This window comes from Gymnogyps californianus, chromosome Z (assembly GCF_018139145.2).
Source record: "Gymnogyps californianus isolate 813 chromosome Z, ASM1813914v2, whole genome shotgun sequence".
Lineage (NCBI taxonomy): Eukaryota > Metazoa > Chordata > Aves > Accipitriformes > Cathartidae > Gymnogyps > Gymnogyps californianus.
The window spans coordinates 34292443-34307055 of NC_059500.1; the positions used below are offsets into that span (position 1 = coordinate 34292443).

General features: G+C 36.1%; 1 protein-coding gene across 3 annotated transcripts in view; it reads left to right on the top strand.

Annotated features, from left to right (window-relative positions):
• The window catches only part of LOC127027160 (long-chain fatty acid transport protein 6-like), a 41521-nt gene that overhangs the window by 4423 nt on the left and 22485 nt on the right, over nt 1–14613 (top strand). For 2 of the 3 annotated variants that reach the window (XM_050912704.1, XM_050912705.1), the window contains exons 2-4: nt 5234–5440; nt 7633–7791; nt 8837–8961. In XM_050912704.1, the coding sequence (XP_050768661.1) occupies nt 5234–5440; nt 7633–7791; nt 8837–8961 (491 nt within the window). The remainder of the gene's footprint in view (nt 1–5233; nt 5441–7632; nt 7792–8836; nt 8962–14613) is intronic. The other variant, XM_050912706.1, reaches the window with a different exon arrangement.

Below are 14613 nucleotides of genomic sequence, written 5' to 3' on the forward strand. Positions count from 1 at the left end.
AGGCACCTTTTAAGGCACTGTGTCCTTTCTAGGGAGTTCTCTTCATTGGAGTCTTGCTTGAACAAGGGATTACTTTTTATCTTTTGGACAGTACCTGTGTAACAGCAGTACTGTTCAACACCACTTAAAACCTAGTGACCCACCGGAAGGGTACAAATGGAATTTGCCAGTGCATTTATAGTGTGTTGCTACTCGGAAGAGCTGAGCTCTTAGCAGGACATCTCAGATTGCCCTCATGACTTCCGATGCAAGGATTCGACTGTGAAAGGATTGCATTACTAAACTCCATGAGATTGGTTTACATCAGTCCTAATAGCAAAGGCTGTTCAGGGAGTGTACAGGCCGCATGGACACATGGGCAGCCTGCTCTGCGTGGGCCTTCTTGAGCAGGGGTGTTGGACCAAGATGACCTCCAGAGGTCCCTTCCAACCACAGCCATTCTGTGATTCGGCAGTTCTGTACAGAATTACATCTCCCAGCTGTGCAAGTGTAGCATTTTCCTGGCCAGGATACTTTACTCTTGAGGCACCAGCAGTGCTTTGTGGTGCTGCTGAGTGTATTCTGAACGTCTCACCATCTGAGTTCAGAAGCAGGGTTTATGCTGGCAGGAGTGAAGTTCAGACAGAAGTGCGTCTACACCCTGGAGAAAGCGAGTAAACAAAGTCTTTTTTGGTATTTGTCAATTAAGGTCATATGGTATTCTATACAAGTAGCAGCAGCCTCTCTCATATGTTAGTCACTGAGTGAAAAAAATAATGGATTTTATCAAAACCACCTTTTCTTACCTATTTGGAATGAAAAGCCATTTAGACCTAAACATTTAGGACAAGGAAACCACAGAAGACCTGCAGAAGACACTTTTATCTGTTCTGTTAGACACCATATCTCTTTGATCACTTGCTTTTACTTAGTCTGCATCTCAGTCTCAGATGGCCTTTGAGTGGAAAACAGTGCCAACTGTGATTGCCAGGCTGCTTTCTGTTTTACTACCTTTACTGCCTTCCGTGGCGTTTCAAGATACCAACACTGATCCTGAGCCACAACTGACTTGTAATTTCTGTTATTATTACTTAGTGAGAATAAGTGCTGAGTGTAAGGAGTCACTTGAGGGATCAAGTACGAGTAACAATGATTTTCTGAGGCCAGATAGTGTGGGGAAGAGTTTGGACTTGCCATAGCTTACTGAGCATATCAACCGGGGTACACATCAAAGTTGTGTAAGAACCATTTCATACAGTTTTCCTTCCAAGTAACTTTCTGTTCAGTACAAGTTGATCTCATAATCTGATGTATTCCTTTCATCAGTGTAGGACTGTGTCCTTGCCAAGAGGCTGCATTGTTTCTTTGCTAGAAAATAACATAAAAAACCTTTTGTGCAACTTGAAGCCTACAACAGTAGTTCAAAACCAAAACGTATTTTCCTTGCTTTCTCAAAAGATGTAACTGAGGTATGTATTCATGTGAATTTAATGTAACAATTCCACAAACTTTTTGTTGAATAATGCAATGCTTTAAAAGCAAGAGGGGAAAAAAAAAAGAAAAAAAAGTGGAGAAGCGTATTCATCTTGACCAATTACAGATACTTTTTTTTCCCAGTAGAAGCCAAATAGCAAATGGTGACAATTCATATACAAACTACGTAAGCAACGCACACAGAACTGCTGACTACATTACCAAACTTTAGATAAGCAGTCATTTCTTCCAAAACAAGTAAACCAAAACCTGAATATACTTTCATCGTGTAAAAAGCAAACAAGCATTTGAGAGAAACCACAAGCTTAAATAGCTAAATTGCTTTACTATAATTGCTTTCCAAAATGGTAAAGTACACATACCAGGTACCTCTAGAAATAATCAAACTATAGGTCCTCCAAGAGGGCTGTTTTTTCCTAACACATGGACAAGATGATATGTAAAGACCAATGAGCCCTACACAACATCTGTCACAGAAGTTCTTTGCTCATGGAACTAAACATTAGTTGACTATCATCAGAATTATTCTTTGGAAATATGTTAGTACAACTGAGCGTTATCTTCAAACACCCCATGCTCCTGTGTGTTCCAGAAGTAATTTTCAGTTTCTGGCACTTGGAATACAGCTGTTTTAAATTACCCTTTCTTATTCAGGAAATCACTTACTGTTTCTGCTGTTCTCTGCTATCTAACTAGAAACGTCTTTGAAGAGAATGTATAATTACAAGCTGTTCACATATTGTTCCAAGTACTAGTTTCCTGAGCATAGAAGAAAAATTCTATTGTATAATCGATTTATAGTTCAATAGTAGTTAAAAAACCAAGCAAGCCTCTATGCAACAGCAAAACCATAGGTTTTATGAGTGAGTGTTTAGAGAAACAATAAACAGTGTGTATGTTTAATTTGAAGATTGGTCTTAATCATTTAGAGTAAATATGTTACAAGGGAGCTATGCCCTCCTGTCATTCTTGAATTTTAAATGATTGTGTCTGTAGAGTTGAAATTAATAGTTGCCAGCTTTCTTCCTTTGAAGGAAGGAAAGAAACAAAAGAGGGAAACAGAAAAAGAAGAGGCAGTCTGTCTTCTTTTTGACAGACTTGCACTTCATGTTACTCAAATACATGAAGAACTTGGTACACATCTTATCTAGAACTTCTGAATACTAAAAAATGATAAATATTTGTGAATTTCTTCATGTTGTGCAGTCCTAAACAAAAATGTCTTCTGTAGAGAAGTTAAAGAGTTCGTAGGTAACACAGCTTCAGCTTCATCACTTTCAAAAATGTATAAAGCAAAACAATTTAAGGAAATGCAAGAAGGAATGAATTTATCGATGGAAAACAAGGAAATGCCACAATGATCCCTTTGGTATCAGCAGTACTTAAAAAGGGGGATACTCACTGAGGATTTTTTTGCCAGGCCTTTTGCAAGACGATAGTTTTCAATAGGTGCAATTTCATTTACAATTACACTTTAGTTACACAGGATAATTTTACATGACGACTTTTATCGGGCAGTTTTTCTCAAGATTTGTACATCACATTTATTATCTGGTAAGGACGCTACACAGGATGGACAGCTGAGTCTGATTCAAATGACTACTGGAAGCTGTAGGAGCCAAGAAGTTCTTAACAATCCTTAACAATTGACAATCCGTAATATCTTTGCTGGCACTGTAGTTGGAGCCGGTGCACCAATAAAGAATGACAGAGAACGCTATACTCTCTTACTGTTTTTGAGAACAGAAATGGAGCTCCCAGCCACTTGTAACACCTGTGTTTCTTTTGCTAGGTTCTCAGCCTAACTTGTACCTATACAAACTATCATTAGGATATTTAGGAGACATACATGTCTATATATGCATAATAGGAGACAAAAAGGAGTATTAAAAAGTAATAAGGGTATAGTTATTCTGTCGCACTTGGTTTTTTAATAGCTGTTTTTCATTAGAAATAATACTGTTGTATTTTCGTATTTATTACCTGAAAAATATACCCTAATTTTATAATACGACAGCAAAACAGAATTAATATGCCAATGATCCTTGACTTCCAGTGCATCGGGTTTCCTGCAGTTAAGACTATTGTCCTTAACGTTATTTTTTATTCACATTTTTTCATTCTACTGCTCTGTATTGTGGAGTGGAAGGGGACTGTACTCCAATGATTCAAACAGGAGGCTATCTGTCTTTTAGATTTTCATAATTATTTGGGTGATTCCTTCCTGAAATCATTCTGCAGTGCAGGGAAGTTAGAACACAAAAATTTTAATGTCACACTCCATCAGATCTATTTGCTAAACATTCATAAAATATATAGAACTCTGTAGGCTTTAGGTTTGTAAGACGTGTTTAGTTGGCAACAGTAGGCTATATCTCTGTTATAGTAATAGAGATTAGTATGTCATTCATTAAAATATATACAGCAGTCTGTCATGAGGAAAATAGTTTTCTGAAAGATTAAAAATCTTCTGTTATTTTGATGTAAAGTTTATGCAAAGGGGTTCTATTAATGGTATCTGTATTTAATATTTGTGAAATGATCTTGGAGTTGAGATCAGGATTTCAAATGCTGGCGCTGGCAATGCCTCATTATGAGGTTCTGGGTGAGTCATGTCAACTTTGTTTGTTTATTCATCTACAAAACTGAGATGATAACATAAATTTATACCCACAGGGATATTTGCAAGATTAATTACATAGGCTGAGATCCAGCAAAGCACTTAAGTGTAAATGAGTCTTTAAGTATATGAATAGTTCTATTGAAAGCAATAGTATTCCTTTCTTGAGCGTTTTGCTGGATGAGTACTTTAATGCCTGTACGGTGTTCTGAGAAAGTGACAGATTGTAAAAATGCTTAGAAATATAAATAGGAAGTGTATTACTTCAGGATTGGCCTCTCTTTATATTTTTTCTTTTTGTTTAATCTGGGCCTCTCTCTCATGGTTTCTTTTGTGATAAGCCAACAAAATAGATCTTAGTTATGCTGCTGTTTTTATTTTATAAAAGTGAGTTTGTATTTATATTCAGGTAAGAGGCAATAGAAGGAATGGCTTTCAGTGAATGAACATGTGATTGTAAGAAAATAAAATTGTCTGATGTACCTAAAATCAGATTCATTAAGCTATCTAAAACACTCAAAGCACTACAGAAATAGCCACATGGTTCTTTGGCAGTGTCTGAATAAGCCATGGGCTTGTATCATATTTCTATTTGGTGAAATTCAGGTACCTACATACATGATAGAGTTTGTTGTTGGTGTGGTTTTTTTTAAATTAGTCACTTCCATGCTTTTGAAAAAAAATACTGCTCAATGAGAGATTGCTGTTGAGGGCATCCAGGGAAACCTGCACTGTAATTACCAGCTGTGTATATATTTGCCTTGCATCTTCAACAGATTTCTTCACCACGTATTTGAAGTTGAAGCTTAACTACACTTCATTCTGGTCTTAGCAGTGACCAACGGTGATCCAGAATGAGGTGGGAAGCATGAGCTAGTAATCGGGGCTCACCATTTTGCCTTGAGGGCTAGCTGACAGTTAGACTTTGTGGGGTCAGCAGTATTTTTACCACATTCTATCCTGTTTTCAGTGAATTTTCATTCTAGTTCATCATGATTTTATTGAATTTGTTTATGTCCATGGAGGTGACTTTTATTCTTCTTTCTATTATAAAAAGTAAAACTTTCAGAGGAAAAATACTTTATTCGCTACTTTTGTGAAGACATAATGTAAGTTAATTATTTTATGTTATTTTTTAAGATTTGCTTGGGACACTGGAAGAAATTCTTCCTAACCTCCAAAAAGACATTAGTGTTTGGATAATGACCAAAGACTCCACTTTTCCAAGTGTGCGTACCCTTCTAGACAAAATAGAGGCTGCATCGGAAGACCCTGTTCCGGTTAACCGACGCTCTGCCAACAACCTCAAGTCATCTGTTTTATATATATTTACTTCAGGAACAACAGGTACAGGTCTGCTAAAGAGTCTCTGTTTTCCTTCAGGTTTCATCTAGAAACCTGATTTTCTGAAACTCTAATCTTTTTGGTTCATCTTTTCATAGTAGATTATCATATTTCTTATCTAGAAGCATTATGGTAGAAAATAAGCACGTTTCTTGTCAGTGACTGTTTATATTCAGTGGTTTATGGGCTTCTCTTCTTTTTCTTCCTGCCACATTGCGCAAATACTATGAGAAGCTTTACCTCTTACTACTTCACAGCTAAGGTGTTTATAAAACATTTTGCTTTTTCAGTGAGTTTACAATAATAAATATTATTTTGTGATCATACACCACTGCCTAGCTAATGTAGCTAACATTGTATCTAGAAGTTTAAAAAATCTTCAAACAAGCAAATAGACATTTGGTTTTTCTTCATTAAGTCACGTTCTATGCGGGTCACTGTAGAGACAGAAAATAGGATTAAGTTACTAGCCTTTTAGTTTAGAAACAGATGGCTGAATTTATTACCAGTGCTCCAGCGGCTAAGAAGCTAAGACTTTAAAAAACCTGATCACTGACATGAAAAGCAGCATGATGTTGTTAAGCAGATTGGCATTCTCATTCAGTTTTAAACACAACAGTTTTAGTCCCAAGAAGATGTAAAATGAAGATGTGTTTTATGGCTTTGTTCCCTTATACAAATAATTATTTGATTTTCTTTGCTTTGGGTTCTGGGGAAAATTAGGAAATAAAAATGTCAGTCCAGAATAAAAAAAATTAGGTAGAAATATTGTCAAGAGGTCAGGTATGTTTCTAATACTACTAGTATAAATGTGGTTGAGCTTGCTGGTTAGAAGTAAGGCATTTTAGCTAAAAAATATTGTAGAATTCTTCAGGTAGGAGGATTTTGTTCTTATAACTGCATTCAGAATATCTGTGTGAAGTCTCAAATTTTAGTTATGTAGAATTTAAAATATTTTTGAATGCTTGTATGTATTACGTTAATTTACATTGGATTTCTTTTATGTACCATGTAACTAAAAGAATCAAGTTTGTTTAGTGTGAAGAGTATGGAATAATTAATTCTAATCTGAAGTAACTGAGCATTTTCACACTTTTTGATAAAGCGAGAGCATAGTGTTGCTCCTAAGATCAATGACTGGTAAACTTAGTTAAAAGAAAGAAGTGTCTTGCACGGTCTGTCGTCAGCTGTCTGTAAAGGCAAAAGGAAAATACTCAAGACTCTCTAGAGCACTTCTTGCTATAAGTGGTTCATTGGCAACATAGGCTTATTGCCTTTTCTCTTTAGTGTGATGGGTTTTGGAATAGCTTTGAAGCGTAGCTAGAATCTCCATAGCTTACACTGCCAGTTAACAGCTCTCGTTAAGTCTTCGAATGAACAGTAGCTTTGCTAGAATAGGTGAGAAAACTTGCTGAATGATTGAATTTTTTGAAATTTTTAACAGTTGTCACTGTTCATCATGAGGACTCAGCCTGAAATTTGTGTGTGTGTGTGAGAACATATATGAAGCAAGAATGCATCCCCTACTCAAAATAATGGGTACCAGAGTAGTAGCCCAAGAAGCTCTTGCCTGTGAGTCTGCGTGTTGCTGAGCAGAAATTCTGTGCTGAACTTGAAGAAACTCATTAAGAAGAACCTAACTGGAGTGGACTTTTTGCTGGATTTTTTTTTTTTTTTTAAATTCTACATAGTCTTCATAGCGTTCTTAAAAAAATAGGTAGATTTAGATGTACACATCTTAGATAAGCACCCACTACATGATCTACTTCGTGTAGATCCCGTATTACAGTCACTATGACTCTTGCCTGAAAGAGATCTAGTGTGATGTATGTTAAAGGAAGTCCGTATGTACAGTAAATGCTTTTGGCCCTTTGTTGGCTCTGTATAATTTGATAGCATGCTAACGATGGAGCTTCTTCATGTTTCCACCTATTTGAATTGACTTCACATCAGATTAAATGACTAACAGACGAGGTTACAAACTGGCGTATGTATCTTTATGTGTACAGAGCAAACATGCAATACTGTATTAAACAGCCAGTTGTCTATTAACGGCCATCTAAACAGATGGCTGAAAATTTGGTTACGGAAGAAAGAATTGATTCTTTTATGATTTTAGAGACCTTACGCAGGAAAAAAAAAATTGAGTTCTGCTTAAGAGAAGCTTTATGCATGGTTTTCTGTTTTCATTCCAGGTCTTCCAAAGGCCGCAGTCATCAGTCACATGCAGGTTCTTAAAGGAGCTGCTGGACTGTGGGCTTTTGGTGCTACTGCAGAAGACATCATTTATATTACTCTGCCTCTTTATCACAGTGCAGCATCTCTTCTCGGCATTGGTGGATGCATTGAATTGGGTAGGGCTCGTTTCATTTAATTGTGTTGTTAATAGAGAATTAATTATTATAAAAATGTATAAAACACACTTGGGTTCACTGCCATTAGGGAAACTAATGCTTTGCTGAAATGAAATGAATAGCCTTTTTGGAATAGCTTTATGTTTCTGTATTTTGGGGATGGCGGTGTGTTGTAATAGCGAAGGATCTCTTACAAGCTATCTTTGTGGTACTGGAGAAGAATTCTTTGTAGTCATTTGTGTCACAAGTGTTTTTAGTTTCTTTTAGATTTAGGTAAAAAGGAATTTAAGGACATATGTCATTTTGGCAGTGTGTATAGTGCGTTAGTATATATACAGACTAAGCATTGTACGGTGGAATAGAACTAAAATGTATTTTGGTGAACTTAAAAAGACTGACAAATACATTTATAGTAAACATTCAGCTTTGTCATGTATCATTAGACGATATATAACTTTTTTCCCATTTAATTTGTGTACTGTTTCGGCACAGACAATAAAATACGTATTTTACTGCGACAATGTAGGTATCCTCAATGACTCTCTTATAAAAGATTTATTTAGAATTTGATGGCAAATATTTCCTGTTTTCGGAAGCATCGAGGACAAGTCAGACCAAGGGAAAGATCACTGGATTATGGATTAATTCTGTCTGAATCTGCATTGATGAATACTTTCTGTGTTGAAAAATGAGGTTTCAGTGATACCCAAATGGTTTGCTAATTCAGGCTGACTTTTCTGGATATTTTCAGTTAAACTCTTTTGAGTAATGGTACAACACCAACAAAGAGAAGCTGTCTTCTTGCTTTTAACCTCTTATCTATCAGTTTACTGTCTCACCAAGGAGGAGACTGGGTTCATCTCCCATCTTTGTCTACCAGGTTTGAACACGTCTTCTAATAAAACAGCTTAAATACCATATAGTTCTCTGAACGAGGCTGCTCTTAGTTCCTCTTATGTTCTATTTTGTAGAAATGGTGAACATAGCTAGCTAAGCTGCCATATAGAGAAAATGCTTCATTTCCTTTTCTACTGTTTCCATAAAGGTGCAACCTGTGTGTTAAAAAAGAAATTCTCAGCCAGTCAGTTTTGGAGTGACTGCAAAAAGTACAATGTGACTGTCATCCAGTACATTGGAGAACTTTGCCGTTACCTTTGCAGCCAGCCAGTGGTAAGTGGAACCAAAATGATGGCTTTCATCTGTAAGTGCTATGTACATTTATTGTTCTTCATGTGGTTATGTTAAAAGGGAAATAAAACCGTACTGAACCTGTCCCTCTGCCCTTCTTTTTATGTGAGGTTCTTCAGATATTTGGTGATCTGTAGACGATAAAAAACCCAAATGGCTTGAATCAGGAAGATATTAAAGTTACAGCATTTCGAGACTAAAAACTGATTCAGTATCATTTGGTGAAAAAATACTATTTTACAGTTTCACAATGTAAGTTCAGAAAAGCAGGATTACTGTCCAATGTCTTTCAGAATTTTCAAAACTTTGTTTCTTGGCACATAAGTATATCGGAGGTCTCGAGTTTTGTAGGTCATGTTTTAGCACTGTTTTGGCTTGTGGAATGTGCTTGTTTTGAGACCATCGAAACCATATTTTAAAATTTGGAAGGGGGTTGGTCTAGGTTAGCAGGTCAAAGGAAGAATGCCTTTTGTTCCAATTAGAAAGCTATTCCAGACAACAAAGCTAGTTTTGGTAAAGTGACATTCCTCTCCGAAACTGTGTTAGCCCTAACTTGAAGATACTTCTTTTCCCTTGGCCGTCAGTGGTGTGGTGGTCTATCTACATGGTATCGAGTACAGAGTATGCTGAACCTGTTGTAATTACCAAGTATAGCTGACTCAGGTTCTAACTGAATTAACTCTTGAGCTGGCTGTTTTCTGGTATGTTTTCTGTAGCTACCCATTGACAACAGAGAGAGCCCAAGATGTTTAGACTAAGCTAAATGCCTAACATTCATTGGAATTAATTCAAGATGTATAGAATAATAGAGACAGAACGGATATAACCTGTTGCGTAGCAAACGCAACTGAATTTCTGTCCTCAAACGCTTGTGCTAAATGTGTCAAAACGAATATGAAACAAACATTCATAGTCCAGTATAAACTAAAATTCATCTTGCTAATGCTGGCAACTTCCATCCATTTATGAGCTGCAGGTTGTCCTATTGTGTTTCAATAATAAATCCTAAATGTTACATCATACATTATCTTACCTGGTTAAGCATTTTAATAAAGGACTTTACACAATTACTTATGATCATAAACAGCTTCTATTTCGAATACTAAATAAAAATAAATAACAGCTTCCAAGTACCTGTATAACTTTAAGCAAAAAGAACTGTATCCTCTTTTAATTTAACAAAATGTTTAGAACACAAAGAGAGTTGTGAAAATGTACAGAAGTTGGATGCAACGCAACTGTTATCTCTTTGAACATTCTCCCTTTGCCTCTATCATAATTTCATTTTGTGATTTCAAAAAAATAATCAGTGGTTTATTTCCTTTTCAGTGAATTTTATTGAATTGACTCATCTCTTAGGAAATGGTGCCCATATTTCAAATTAATTCACCCCAAAATTCTTTTATAATCCAAGTCCTCATTTTATGATTTTCCAGAATAACCTCCTCCTTAAGCAGTGTTCTAATAATTTGAAGAGAAGGCAAATCGGTCTTGTTTTCCATCAGAATAACAATTTGCATTAATATCTCAAGTTGCTGACCAAAGAATGGAAAAGGTCAGTGTTCATAAGACATCGGATTTTTTTTTTCCTGAAAAGTTTCAGAAGTATGTTGAAGTAATGTAGTGGTGGGTCATAGATCCTACAGCGCTATCCATGCATGCCTCAGCAAAGAGACTGTTCTTGAATTAAAGAGGGCATAGCTGATGTCCCAGTGACCACCACTGCCTGTGATGTGAAGCCAGAATAGTGATACCTTTCTCTCTCTGTTTCTTTTTTTTTTTGGGTGTGGGGTTCTTTTTAAATTTATTTTTGTTTGTTTTTTAACTTTATAATAAAAGAAACAGAAAGTGACAGGATAACGAAAAATCAAGTTAAAGACCATAAGGAAAATCAAAACATATGAAGGGCCTAGCTTTTATAAATTGTGATTTTTCTTCATTGTAGGCTAACAAGATTTCCCCAAAGTCATCTCCCTTCTCTCCAACACTTCCCAACTTTTGCTGTGTTTGCAGCCTGAGATATTAATTGTTCCCCTTTTCTGTCCTTTAACTGTACAGTTAAAGCATGGCATTTTGTTTTACCCATTGTATCCTGTTCAGTATCTTAACGCAAGAATGATAATGGACTTCATTTTCTAAAGCACACTCTTTCATTTTTAAATCTTTACCAAACCATCATGAAGTTAAAGGAGTTTTAACTTTTGCAAATAAAGTTATTTATACCATCGTTAACTATTTATATACGATATACTCTATTTAAACCATCATTAAGTATATAACTATTCTATTTATTAATTTATGTGCATACTTTCTAGGAGCTGGCATGTCTAAACTCTTTGCTCCGTGAGGCTATGGGGTTTTTTGGTTTGGGGTTTTTTTTTGCTAGCTGGCTAAAGAGAAACCTAATGTACTTTATCAAGAAAAATTAAAAATATGAAATTAATCAGTTTGACAGCTAGGTACATGAAGAAAAATAGTAAGTATTTGTCAGGTTAAAATTGGAAGAGAAACATGTTCACACAAATAAGTGGGAGGATTTTAAATATGCTATGCAATCCATTATTATTTTTCAAGTAGGTGAAATAATTTGCCAAGTTGTTGTCTCTCTTTAAGTTTCATTAACTTAGAAGTACTATATATACTGGCAGCATGAGAAAGATATGGCTAATACAAGTTTTAAAGCTCTGTGAAGATATTATGTGGGCAGTGTTCTCAAGGTTAGAGTACTATAAAGCCCTTCTAATGAACATAGATTAAAACCATAGCAATTATCTTAAGGGCTTCTTTTGTTTCTTAACACTAAACTTGACCTAAATGGTATATTTCTAATAGTTGGAGGCCACAGTGTGGCCTCTTATTTCATAGATTTTGAACAGAACTTTTGGCAACTCTCTGTGGTAGCATATAGACTCCTGGTGTAGCTTTCCTTATTAGTTTTGTCTTGTTTGATCTTTCTGCCTCCCACGCACATCTGCAACAGCTCTTGAAGACTCTTTTGCAGTAGAATTTTTCTGAAACCTGTTCTGCATCCAGTTAGGTTTAGTAACCTGTTGTCTGGAAAGAACATTTGTTAGAAAAGGGAGTTGTCTTTTTTCTTTAAGTACGAGTACGAAGACCCTGCGTTATGTGGCATTCATAGATTTTGCAGGGCTCCTAAATAAGTGAGTAATCCTCATGCCTACCCTCTTTCCAAGCTCTTTTTCTGCAGTCTTTTGATCATAGTGAAAGTACAAGAGCCAGCATTGATGGCTTGTAGCCATCAGTAGCTACAAAATGGATCCTGCTCTAAGATACTAGCATGACTACACCAGTAAGTATGGCATAGCATAGCTCCCTATATCCTATCTAAGCAAAGGCCTCGGAAATACTTCTCTGCTAATCCATGGATGTATTTTCCTTAGGGGGTTGCAACACATTTAAAATTTAGCATTTAAAGTGTATACAAAATCTTCCTAATGCACTTGCAGATTTATTTCAAATTTGAAGTAATGAGCTATTTAAATAATACATTGCGTCCTGAAGCTTTTGGAAAGATATGAATGGTAAGGCAGCATCTCTTTCCTGCTTTTCTGTAAAGGAGGCCTGAATCCTAAAGTGGTTTACAAACAGAGGTTAGAAATCAGTTTTCTTGATCATTATGTCCTGTCTTCTACTCTCATAAGCTGTCATATGTTATGACATTAATTGTATGATTTATGATACCTTGTATGAACCTGGTAAGCTCTCTATTAAAACCAGAGTTCACTTCTACTTGTATTCAAAGTCTATTTCACAATTAATTATATCATTGCTTAGAAATTTTCTTTCAGTATCTGTCTCGTTTTATGTCCATTTGGTATTGAGCCAATGTTATCCTTTGGCATCAGTAACGTTTCCTATTTCCTTGGGGTTACCTCAAGTGTGTAAGACAATGTGTATCAGCTTTCAGACTTTATTTTGTTAAGCCGAAGCTAGCCAATCTCTCTACTAGATCCAGTTTGGCCAAGGTTTCTTTGGATGGGATTAAGCTCTCTGAAGTGACTTCAGAAAAGATGCTTAAGGATTTATTTTATTAAAACTCTTCTGGGTTATAACAATAGTAATTTAGAAGGAGAAAACAAGGAAGCCAGTGCTGCTGGGATAAGCAAACAGAATGAACACTTATTTCCCTGCTGTTGACTCAAGTGTTGTGGGAAGGGCTGTAAGAATGGGGTTTCTATATGTTGGATAGCGCTGTCTCCCACCTAGAAACAGGTTTCTTTGGAGGAAGGGAATTTGATAGTCAGGTAAGGAAGGAGAAGTGAGTCAGCAGGCACTTCTCTACAATGCAGATTTTACTTGACATCACATTTTATTCCCTGTTAAACTTTAGTCCATTTATGTTCAGTACTGGAAATTGTTCTTATCATTAACATGTGGAGTGGAAATTTGTCAAGCCCCTTGCAGGTTTTCAGCATAAACTTTTTATTAAATAGCCCAAACCAGTAATGTGTCACAATTACAGACAACCACATCTGCACCTTCCATTTGAAGTCTCTGAATAATCTCTATATGTCATTACAATTTTATTTACTGGGGGGAATTTTGCAATTTATTTCTTCTTCTAGTAACCTGTGTTTTTTTAAACAAGTCTTCAACCACTTGCATATGTCGTAAGCAGACATCATTCTTAATCCAAGTTGTTACTGATTTACTACAGTATTAACAGTGCCTGAAAGGAGAATTTAACGCTGTACATGCCAGTAGAGAAAACAGAATTTTTAGACTAAGAACTTATTCAGCACATCTGAAAGGAAGCTTAGAAATGGACCTGGCATTTGGAAGCTTGTATTTTTTCCCTCCAGCCTATGTTAGTTGATCTAATTAAAAATATTCTTTATATGACAACCAACTCTGTCTGCACTTTAAACTGCCATGACTACAACAACAGTATTATTTTTAAAAAGTGGGTTTAAAAGCAGCTTATAATCCTGTCCATTTTGGCTACTGCCTTCTGATATTTAAATGTACTGGCATACCTCTCGTGGACTCCATCCATCCACATGATGATTCTGTGTCTGTTTTCTCATTCTTCCCACTAATAATGGTAAAGGTTTTCAGGTTTTCTTCCTGAAAAAGTCTTCTGTAATGTTCATAGAGTTCCTTTGGCCCTAGGAAGCATTGGTTTTCCATACCCAAAACAGCACTGAAGGCTAGTTGCGATGTCAGCTACTGGTTCTAGCATGGTGGTTCAAGACTTTTCTGAGTCTTTAAGAGGTCATATAACTGGAACCAATTTCATTCCTTCCAGCTTCTTTTCCTAGATACTCATCTTTTGGCTTAAACTAGTGGAGTCATGCAGAAAATGTCCTGATAGTTAAGCCTAGAAATCACTATCCCTCACAAAGGGAAGCTTCATATTGCCCAGAGAATACTGTGTGTGATATGGAGCACAACAAATAATCTGTGCGTGCTTTAATTCTGTGAATTGACCTTTGGAAAGTTTTGTGTAACTTGTTTTGACTTGTGGGCTCCTGGGGCAATCGCCAAAAATACAATGACCTACTTCGTATTACTGGGTGGAACACAGACAAAAGTGACTTTTTTCTGTTGGTAGATATTTTCTGAGGAAATAGAAGTACAGCTCAAGAAAACATTTCCTATTAGAAGAGCTAA